Consider the following 10890-nt stretch of genomic DNA (forward strand, 5'->3'; position numbering starts at 1 on the left):
CGCCCCATCGATTGCCTTTCTGACCGACAAGATCAACGAGGTCTGGAAGAATGGCGTTGTTCCTGCAGAATGGAAAATGGCCTGCACGGTGCTCATCCCAAAACCCGGCAAGGCCCCGAACATCGAGAACCTCAGGCCGATTTCTCTAACGTCTTGCGTCGGCAAGGTAATGGAACACGTCGTCCTTAATAGGATTAACAGGTACCTCGAAGACAACGGGATTTACCCGTTCAACATGATTGGCTTCCGAGTCGGACTCTCGACGCAGGATGCCATGAAGCTAATCAAGCATCAGATCGTGGATGGCCGTTCCAGGGACGTAAAGGCCCTGCTCGGCCTGGACCTCGAGAAGGCTTTTGATAACGTGCTCCACACCTTCATCGCCAAAACAATTTCGGACCTGGGTCTCGGTTCCAGATTCCACAGGTACGTTATCTCTTTTCTAACTGACCGGAAGGCCACGCTTCGCATTGGAGACTTCCGCTCCGACGAAGTGCCCCTCGGAGGACGGGGAACTCCTCAGGGCGCCGTAATCTCCCCCATGCTATTTAACATCTGTATGATTGGCCTTTCGGAGAGGTTGGCACGAGTCGAGGGCGTCAAGCATACCATCTACGCCGACGACATCACCATCTGGTGCTCCGGCGGCTGCGAGGGAAGAGTTGAAGAAGCTATGCAGGAGGCGATCGATGTGACCGAGCAGTACCTCCGCCCCACCGGACTTCGTTGCTCCCCCGCGAAGTCGGAGCTTCTGCTTTACAGAAAGGAGAAGGGAGGCAGACCCAAAGACTGGAAGCCAGTCTCCGAAAGCAACATCACTCTTCGCACCAGTGACGGGGGGCTGATACCCAGGGTCGACGTCATTCGGGTCCTGGGCATGTTTGTCGAATTCAATGGCGGGAATGGAACGGCTCTCCGCAAAATCATTGCAAAGACGGAAAACGCTTTCCAGCTCGTTCGCAGAATTGCAAACCGACACCGGGGCATGAAGGAGGACAATCTCCTCAGGCTGATTAATGCCTTCGTACTGTGCCACTTCACGTACACGATTTCCATGCACAACTGGCTCAGAGCGGAACGAGACAAGCTCAACGCTCTCATCCGTAAAGTAGTCAAAAGGGCTCTCGGATTGCCCATCAGGACTCATACAGAGGATCTCCTCAAGCTGGGGTTACACAACACCGCCGAGGAGATTGCCGAAGCCCAAGAACGCGCACAACTCGCTCGCCTGAACACCACAGCAGCAGGCAAACGCATCCTCGAAGAGCTAGGCTACCCTTCAGCAGGATCCTCGAGGAGCAGTACCCCGATCCCTAGGTGCATTCGAGAGAAGTTCATAGTGGCCCCCGTGCCCCGTAACGTGCATCCTGTCAACAACGAGGGCAGACGCAAGGCAAGAGCAGCAGCGATCCTCAAACAGATCAAGCAAAAAAACATTATAGCAAGCTTCGTTGACGCTGCGGAGTACAGCAATGGGAAGACCTTTGCCGTCGCTGTGGTCGACTCCAGCGGAAATATTTCTAACTGCGCTTCCATTCGCACATCAGACCCCCAAGTCGCTGAGCAAGTCGCCATCGCCTTCGCCCTGCTAGACGGTCGTGGGTCAGAGATCTACAGTGACTCCAAAACGGCAGTGAGGGCTTTTCAGAATGGCCGCATAGCTGAGCAAGCTGCTCGCCTTCTTAGCGTTTGGCGTACAGATGCTCTCACGCATCATTCGATTCACTGGTTCCCCGCTCATGTAGGATCTCTCGCGGGTGCTCCCCCGAACCTCAATGAGTCTGCTCACGAGGCTGCGCGCGACCTCACTGACCGCGCTTCCTCTGTAAGGAGAGCTGACTCGCCTCCTCCTTACGGCCACAGGGATGCTCCCGCTACTTATAACGAGGTCACGAAATTTTTCTACATGTCTAGAAGGGTCTTTCCACCCCCTCACCCCAAGTTGAATAGGGCGCAAGCCGTTTCCCTTAGACTATTACAGACCTGCACATATCCGTGCTTGGCAGTTCTGCACGAAGTTTACCCCGACGTATATCGCGACGACGCCTGCCCGTACTGCGGACAGACCTCTACTCTAGCTCACATGCTCTGGGAGTGCGGGTCCGCACACCCCAAGTTCAGCAAGGAGGAATGGGACTCTCTTCTGCGTAGCCCCGCTCTAGACAAGCAAATCCTGGCAGTCCAGCGTGCCCGCGACCGGACCGGTGGGCTAGACCTGCCGATCCCGACGTGGGACTAGCCGGGTGCGCGACGAGCTCGCGTCATCGCCGGACCCTCAATAAAGTTATTTCACTCACTCACTCACTGGTCAGCTGACATGTACATCGAGAGCATGTCCGTCAGTGTTCGGTTAAGGCGTTCCGTAAGACCATTTGTTTGGCGGTTGTATACTCAGTCGAAGTCATGTGGGTGGTAGAGCAGGAACGAAGAATGTCGCTGATAACCCTGGACAGAAAGTACCGACCTCGGCCGGTAAGAAGTTGTCGAGGGGCGCCATGCTGAAGAATGACGTCACGGAGGAGAAACTCTGCAACGTCAGTCGCACAGCTTGTCGGAAGGGCACGGGTAATGGCGAAACGCGTGATGTAGTCCGTAGCAACCGCAACCCATTTGTTTCCTGAGTTAGATTCAGGAAAGGGACCTAGTAAGTCGGCGCCAACCCGATGGAACGGTTCAGTTGGGACTTCTATCGGTTGTAGCGGCCCGGCTGGCAGCACAGGTGGGGTCTTGCGTTGCTGACAAGAGTCACATGCATGAATGTAGCACCGCACTGACTTGTACAGACAAGACCAGTAGAAGCGCCGGCGTCTGCGGTCATAGGTGCGAGTTAAACCGAGGTGACCAGCTGTGGCAACGTCATGGAGCTGCTGTAGTACCGATAACCGCATTTGCTCAGGAACAACAAGTAGCAAGGCTGAACCATCAGAGCGAAAGTTGCGGCGCTACAGCACGCCATCCTGGAGTAAAAAGATGTGAAGCGAGTGGTCGGCATTTGCAGACTCAATCTGTTCAATTATGTGTCGCAACGAAGGTTCGCGGCGTTGCTCCTCCCCTATGTGCAGGAAAGCAGATATTGCAATGACGCACGCGTCGGAATCAAATGCACACCTATCAGGTAGGTCTACGTGGTGGCGGGAGAGGCAGTAGGCATCTTGATGTAGACGGCCAGACTTGTACGGGACGGAGAAAGTGTATTCTTGAAGGCTTAAAGCCCAGCGGAGCCGACGTCCTGTCGGATCCTCCAACGAGGAAAGCCAGAATAGTGCATGGTGGCCCGTTACAACAGAGAATAGTCGGCCGTAGAAGTAGGCGCGAAATTCGGCAACTGCCCACTCCAAGGCGAGACACTCGTGCTCTGTGGTGGAGTAATTTTGATCGGGTGTGTACAGGAGACGACTCGGATATAGAATAACGCGCACGCTACCATGTTGTTGTTGTGCCAGAACAGCATATATGCCGTGGCCGCTGGCGTCTGTCCGGACCTCTGTAGGGGTGGATGGGTTGAAATGCCCCAAAATAGGGGATGCTATAAGCAGAGAAATTTAACCAATGTTGAGAATGCTCCTGCTTGATCGGGGCCCAAAGAAAAAGTCGATTTTTTTCGAAGAAGCTCGGTGAGGGGACGGGCGATAGTGGCAAAGTCCTGTATATACCGGCGAAAGTATAAACACAGGCCGACAAAGCTGCGCACACCTTTGGTCGACTGCGGCTTAGGAAAGTGCTGGGCGGGGCGAATTTTCTCGGCGTCAGGTCTTACTCTATTAGCGTCAACAAGGTGGCCAAGAATAGTTATTTCGCAGTGCGCGAAGCGACATTTCTTCGAGTTTAATTGAATACCCGCCCGTCGGAACACATCAAGTACGTCGGCAAGTTGGTGAAGGTGAGTGTCAAACTCGGGGGAAAATACGACGACGTCATCTAGGTAACAGAGGCACATGAACCATTTTAAGCCATGTAATAGAGAGTCCATCATGCGTTCGAATGTGGCTGGCACATTGCAGAAGCCGAACGGCATCACTTTGAATTGACAGAGGCCATCTGGTGTTACAAAGGCTGTCTTCTCTCACTCAGGGTCGCCAATCGCAATCTGCAAGTATCCGGGTCAAAGGCACCATCTATACGAGGCAGATGGTACACGTCTTTTTTGTTAATCTTGTTTAAACGGCGGTAATCGGCACAAAAACACCAGCTGCCATTTTTTTCCTTACTAAAACGACGGGGGAAGCCCAAGGACTTGAAGAAGGTTCTACTATATCTCTGCGGAGCATAGTGTCCGCTTCCTCCTGGATGATTTTACGTTCAGTGTGGGACACGCGGTAAGGCCTTCGGTGAATGGGGCTGGCATGAATACTTTGCTTTAGTTTTGCTCTGCGATATTCACTGTGCTTCAATTCGAATTCATTCTCGCAGGGTAGGGAAACTCCCTCCTACATTTTCAATGCGTGAGCTTTCTTTGTCTAATACCCAAGCAAAATCTCTCCGTAATGCAAGAAGTCTAATGCATTGTATCTGCACAAAAGGGCGTAAGCAACGCCTTTAGAACATTTATTCATTATTCATTTATTCATGCGAAAGCGCAGATGTATATTGTTGGTTGAGAATAACAAAGAAAAGAAAGGAAACCAGAAATGTGATACGTAAAAGCGGTGTTCGAATGATTACACATCATTAGGCAATTTTTAGAATTGCTCTAGAATTTTTCTTTTTTCTTATGTGTTTGGGCAGATATTTAGCATACCGAAACTTACCAACTATTTCTTCTTTCTTTTTGTTTTTATCGACTCAGACCCTACATCTGCTGACACCAATTTTTTTCCCGAGGCTATAGAGAGAACAAGATTAAAGCTAAACGTTTTTTTTTACTTTAACACTTTCTGAGGTAATTGTTCTTCGAGAGGGAGAAAAGCGGAAAAATGTTCGTAAAGTTAAGGCTGGCTGCTTTGCAATTCGTTTTAGAAGAACGGGTGATATGGTCGAGCTGGAGAAGAAACTACAGTGAGCTTCTGTCAGGTGAGCGTTTGACCAATCAGCTTTCGGCCTCAGAGCTTTGGTCCGATCCCCTGGTGACGAAACTGCACATCTACCTTTGTGTTCGCAATCCACGAAAAGGAGGCCATATGAGTAATGAATTCTTCCACGCGAAGATTCTTTCCCACTTCGTTACTCCTTAAAAAAATCCGCAGGACGCCATCCCAATTTCTTCGCTATTACAACCTTAACATTCTTCTTTCTGAATAATTTAAAACCTATGGTAACCAGAAACTTGTTTGATCGTGCCTTTGTAGAAAATGATGGCCCGCAGTTTCACGACCACTCGTTTCCACCAGTGTCGATTCGCGTTTTTTCATTTTACAGAAAGACACGATAGAGAACGTTGTGAGAGAGAGAATGTGCTTTTCTGTTCATGTGGGAATACGCTTTTTTATCATTTTGTGGAAGGGAAAGGATGGCACAAGGGGAACTTCCCCTGTGTAGCCGGAGGAAGGGAGGTTCACACGTACTTTCCCAGCAGGAACGCGTCCCCTTCCCCTTACTTAGTGGCACCTGCAAGCTGACGTGCACATTCGTTAGGAAAAGGACGAAGTCACCAGAGGTAAGACGGATAGCGGAAAATTATGGATTCCGCTTCTCTCAGAACTCCTGCCGCACTTCATGGAGTGTTTCCGCTTTGACTTGCGGCGTGGATGACGCCGACCACACCAAGGAACTTTCCGAAGTTCTTCTAAAAAAAACTACTACGACCTTTGCTGGCGCCTGGGCCAGGAATGTCAATGCGACCATGGATCGGCTTGTAAAGTCGGCGGAAGGACCACTGTCACAAAACATTTGAGGTTTTGATATCAGGTGGGATGGCTTTTCATTCAACAGTGGTGTCAAAATATAAAAGAAGGGCCGACATAGCTATCACAGTAGTATCGCTTCATACCTAAACAACGTGCTATGAAGTATGCGCCGCGAAATGAATACGAATGGTAGCGTTTTATTTTGTGCACGATGAAAAACGTACGTAAAACCGGCGTTTTGTCTTAAACATTCAGAACTGTTGGCCCTCATGAATAACAAGCGCCGTCGCAAAAGTTTTTAAACATCCCTCTGCAGTCGCAGCTTTCAGACAAAACACGAATCTCTGCCAGGCGTGAGGTCGCAAAGAGCATGCCAGGCAATCTGAGACACAGGGCACACTATCAACGCTGCTTGTGCGAACGTAATACAATTCGCGTCTTGAGCAAAAGAAGCTTGGCCGCTGCTAATCGTATCTGTCTTTTATCGGGCATGACATTGCTATTCGTAAACGCCTTACGTAAAGCACGGAACGCTAGTAATAAGTACACATAATCGGCGCGAAAGCCGACGTACTGCGAGGCGCGACGGCTGGGAATCGCCACCAGCCGTCCCGGAACGGTGGCGCCGCGGTGGCAGTGATGGGCGCTAAGCTCTCTCACGCCGCTTTGAGAGCATGTGGCAGGCCGCAAGTAAGTGCACCTTCCACCCCGCGGCCGTGCTTATGGTTACTTATATTGCTTTTTATTGTGGTTTGTTGTTTCTTGTGCCAGGTACCAATCTTCGTTCGGAGAATACACTACAATAGGTGGTCCTCAAAACATACAGATGTTGATTTATGAGCCCCTCGGGTCTTCCCCGTTTTATGTCTCTTCCACAAGGCCCGCGCATGCACCTAGAGATTTGCGATACCCTCGGGCGATTTCTTGTGTAACCGCACCTTGCCTCTCATTCCGATAACCTTATACGCTTTATCGATTTTTTTTTTGTTCTCGAGCTCCCAGAATTTATCACCCGTTGTTCCTGTCGCATACCCCGGGCTCTCGGTTGCAAGCTAGAAGGCCCCGCCTTGTCTTCCTTGCAGTGGCTACGAGCTTCGCCGACGAACGTGTTTCAAGAAATTGCTCCCCTTTGCTTTTCTACCCTTTAAGAAAGTTGTAGTTTTTCATTCTCGCTTTCACTTCTGTTATTTCAAGTTCTCAACTTCTAGAATTTACACTCCCCTGTCTTTTTTAAATTAGTTTTTTTTTTTCATAAGAAAAGTTAGCAGAAGAGAAAACGCAGCAAAGCCCTTCCGCTCGTTTTTGTTCTTTTTGCAGCTATTTCGTGCGTTCATACCTTCACTGTACAGCTATGTCTGAATCGCATGACTGCAAATATATTTTATATGATGATATTTGACCGCAAAATTCTCAACTCGAACTCTTGGGCGGCTCTTTTGGTTAAAACGGTAAGTCATGCGGCACGATTCTAGTCTGACGGCCCATTTCAAATTCTTCACGCTCAGAAGCCGCAGGAAGAAACACTGGTCGCGTTTGCTATGCAGATAAAAGAAGTCGAGCAGGTGGAATTGAAGGGTACAAAGCGCTTTAATGCATGAATTACACGCATGCTGGAGAGGAAAAAGGGAGTAATAATGGCTTTGCTCGATTCTTCTGTTTTTACCGCCATGACTACGTCCAGTGAGCAAAATAGGTGGTTTCTGTGCGTAGACAAAAGTCGCATAGAACCTAACGGCCCGCAAAAAGCTAAAATAAAGACAAGCATGTTCCAAGATTCCATGTAGGATGGAAAACTTTTTGATGCTTTGATGCATACTTTTCGGTGCTATGTCATTTTTTATTCCCCCTCCAGTCTTCACGTTACATTACCTCAGACAAGTTCACTTAAGTTGGTATTCCACCTTGCTTTTATTAATTTCTCCAGAAACTTTATGTCCGCTCTTGCTCCCCGGCATTAGCGTGGAATATGAGCTGAAACTCAGTTTTGAGGCAAAGGGAACTTTAACACGACAGTATACCCAGAACATTGCGCTTAGCAGCGCCAAAACATAACAAACGAAAACCCACGTTCCGCATGTTGATACTGGCACGCAAACGCCCCTCGTTACGCTGTCTGTGTGCTTCGCATGGAATACTTTTACAGCGAAGTTGTGGTCTCACATCCACAGACCATAAGTATGGGTCAGGTCCCGGGAACGCTCGTGTCCGTGTGCAGAAAACCCGTGTAGCGCAAGCGCCCAAAAGGGCAGAATGAACGATGTGAGAGTGCGGAGAAAATCTACTGCCGAAATGGGACACGGGATTTCAGCACGCGCCACGCGTATTTCCAATCGCGCACCTGGCATAGTTTTAATAAATAAGCGAAAAACAGGTCTCACACCACACGAAGGGTGATAAAGCACTCAATACTCGTAATAAATACATATCTATGCACAAAACATAAATAGAACACATTTATGGGCAGTTTGTTGTAGCACACTATACAACACACCACCTGCGGTAAGCACACCATCGTATGTAATAGGGGGCCCGCGTAGTGGGCCATTCCATTTGAATTCTGATATCACTATTCGAAGGCAACGTATAGTGACGACTCCTAACGAGAAACGTCATCACGAGGAGCCGCGAAGGAAGCAAAAAGAATAATTTTAATGAGACTTTGATAACCAGCGTCTCTGGTTAATCATCTGTATGGTGCATAGGGTATTGTTTCAGGTGATACTCAGCGCTTAGATGCCCGAACCCTTTCACAGCGTGTGTTGGAGACCAGCGTTTTAACGTTAAATGTCCTTACGGTGCTCTGATTTTCACCTGCTGTGCCGTGCCGTACGTAGCCCTAGGACATTGAAGCTTTCATCTACTGCGTTTTACACTTTTAGCGTGAGTGGGTGCGCCCGTGCCGTCGACTGACGACCTCGAAACCCTCAACGCTGATTGGCCAGTGGCCTCAACGCTGATGGGTCAGCATTCTGTATGTACGGCGCTCATAAACGTTTAAATGCGTATCGACCCTCTACACTCATGGCAATTGAAACTGACACTCATGTTCATTGCCCCTACTTCGCCGCGAATAAATGTCGGGCAAGAGTTTAACCCAGTAACGTAGCGAATTATGAAGGTTTCAAGTATTCGGCATGATTGCTTAGCAAATTCATAATTCGCCATTTGTCAGCAATATCGGTGCCGTGTTTCACATTCCTTCGTAATTTTCCATGGCGTATTGGTGGCCGGCGTGCCAGTAGATGTGGACGCAGCCTGCAAGCTCATGATGCATGCGTTCGCGTTCTTACAACACCTTCCTTTCCCCTTCTCGTAAATAAATGGCCCGATCTATGGCAACAAACACCGCTTTCTATTTCCCATTAGTAGCACGGCGTTTAGCGTGGATACTTTATAGCATGCCCTCTTCCTCCCCTCCTAATCCTTGTTTGTGGAATGCACGTAAATTAATCTCGTGATTAGTCCCTTTCCTCTGTCTTTCAGCTACTGCACATGCAGTGCTGCATTCGCCACGTGGTTTCGGTGCCGTGATTGAACGTAGAAGAAAGGCCATTAGCTGTAATTAAAGCCATCGACGCATAATATTCCACTAGAAAGTTGCGGCGACATCTATGGTATACCTTTGTATTTGTTGTTAACGTTTATCCTTTTAACAGCCGAGATGTTTATGCTTGAGCTTCGTGCGGTGGCGTTCGCAAAAAGTGCCCGCAAAAAACCGATCGCATGTGAGCGTGCGCCTCGTGAGGAGCACCTGGGTTCTTTCAGCCTTGCGCGTGAGCTTGCGCCACGTGAGTAGCTCGCAAAAAGTACGCAGAAAACAGTTCACGTAAGCCCGCGCCTGACGTGGGGAGCATGGGACAGCTTGCGCTACAAACGCCGAGTTTGTGAAGGCGGTTGCCGCGGGTTCTGGCACGTGCTAACGCCCTCCACTGTGGGAGAAATGTGAAAGTCTTCGGACAAAATTATCCGGGCCTGCCAGTCAGGGTGACCTTTCAGCGGCAAGTTCGGCAATTGATGTGAGGTGCAGCAGCCGGGTCTCCGACGAAGGGAGAGGGGCCGTCAGATCTTCTGTTTCTCCAGCCTTGCCCCACTAGTGCAAACTGCGCCCATTCTTTTTCTCCTGCAACGCCATGCACACTACATGAGGCAGTCCACTTTCTCAGTGGTCAAACCGTATTTTTGCATACCCAGAAGCAAATAACGAGATAATGGAAACACAAATTATACACGGTTTGGCATTCATGCAGGGTAATCGCAGTGCTAAATGGAAAAAAGGACCATTAGGAAAATTTATCTTGAATGAATGTCGATAAAATTCGGTTCCCATTTTTCCGGTTGTGTTGCAGATTTGTATTTACCAGATGAATTCCCTTGAAATATCCTCCACCCCCCGCTTCTGTATCTCCCACCACTCCTCCGCACTTCTCAATATGACGGGCACATTTTGCGCGCTTGGAGAATTTTCGCGTTGAGCCCAAGAAATCGTCGATTAAAAATGACAGAAGGGGTAGCTGCACCATTCAAGGAATATAGTGCAAAGGCAGCATGCATTCTTGCATATAAATTGTTGTCCGATAAAGCACTAAGGATAGGTGCTACTCTGTGGATAGCAGCTTACTAGACTTCGGAGTACGGAAACGTGCTTCTTGTGACCGATGGTTCTAGCGCAAGCGCTCGATCTCATTGATTGATTGATTGATTGATTGATTGATTGATTGATTGATTGATTGATTGATTGATTGATTGATTGATTGATTGACCAACAACACGGGTGGCAGCGCTGTCGCAATGAGCGCAGTAGCAGCATACGTTTATCTTCATTAAGATAAATGTTGACAATACACCACCGCGGGTATGTGCTTCTCTGCGGCATTAGGCCTTACGTCACGCTTTGGTGTCGAACTTCGTCAACCGGTGGCCACAGCTCCACGTGCAATGAAAATAACATTGGCTGGCATGTTGTAACACTCAACTTCAAGGTTTCTAACCTAAGGCCCCAACCTGACCCTTAGACCAAACGTCATGCTCTGCGGTATAACGCCGTCAACCTGTACACATTGGGGAAAAAGCGCGAATTTTTAAACATACAACGAGGAAAAACTAACAA

At 49.0% G+C, this 10890-nt stretch overlaps 1 protein-coding gene across 1 annotated transcript; it reads left to right on the plus strand.

Moving 5' to 3' along the window:
- Nucleotides 1-372: 372 nt before the first annotated feature.
- Nucleotides 373-2239, plus strand: LOC144168591 (uncharacterized). The gene has a single exon (XM_077697542.1). It carries the CDS (start codon nt 542-544, stop codon nt 2237-2239), a length of 1698 nt encoding a protein of 565 aa, XP_077553668.1. The 5' UTR covers nt 373-541.
- Nucleotides 2240-10890: the final 8651 nt, after the last annotated feature.

The sequence above is a fragment of the Haemaphysalis longicornis genome, unplaced genomic scaffold (assembly GCF_048455015.1).
Source record: "Haemaphysalis longicornis isolate Haplotype H1 unplaced genomic scaffold, Haemaphysalis longicornis Haplotype H1 scaffold_2, whole genome shotgun sequence".
In the NCBI taxonomy this organism is placed as follows: Eukaryota; Metazoa; Arthropoda; class Arachnida; order Ixodida; family Ixodidae; genus Haemaphysalis; species Haemaphysalis longicornis.

Excerpts from the sequence above, each read along its gene's own strand:
- LOC144168591 (XM_077697542.1), top strand. The coding sequence starts at position 542 with ATGCTATTTAACATCTGTATGATTGGCCTTTCGGAGAGGTTGGCACGA.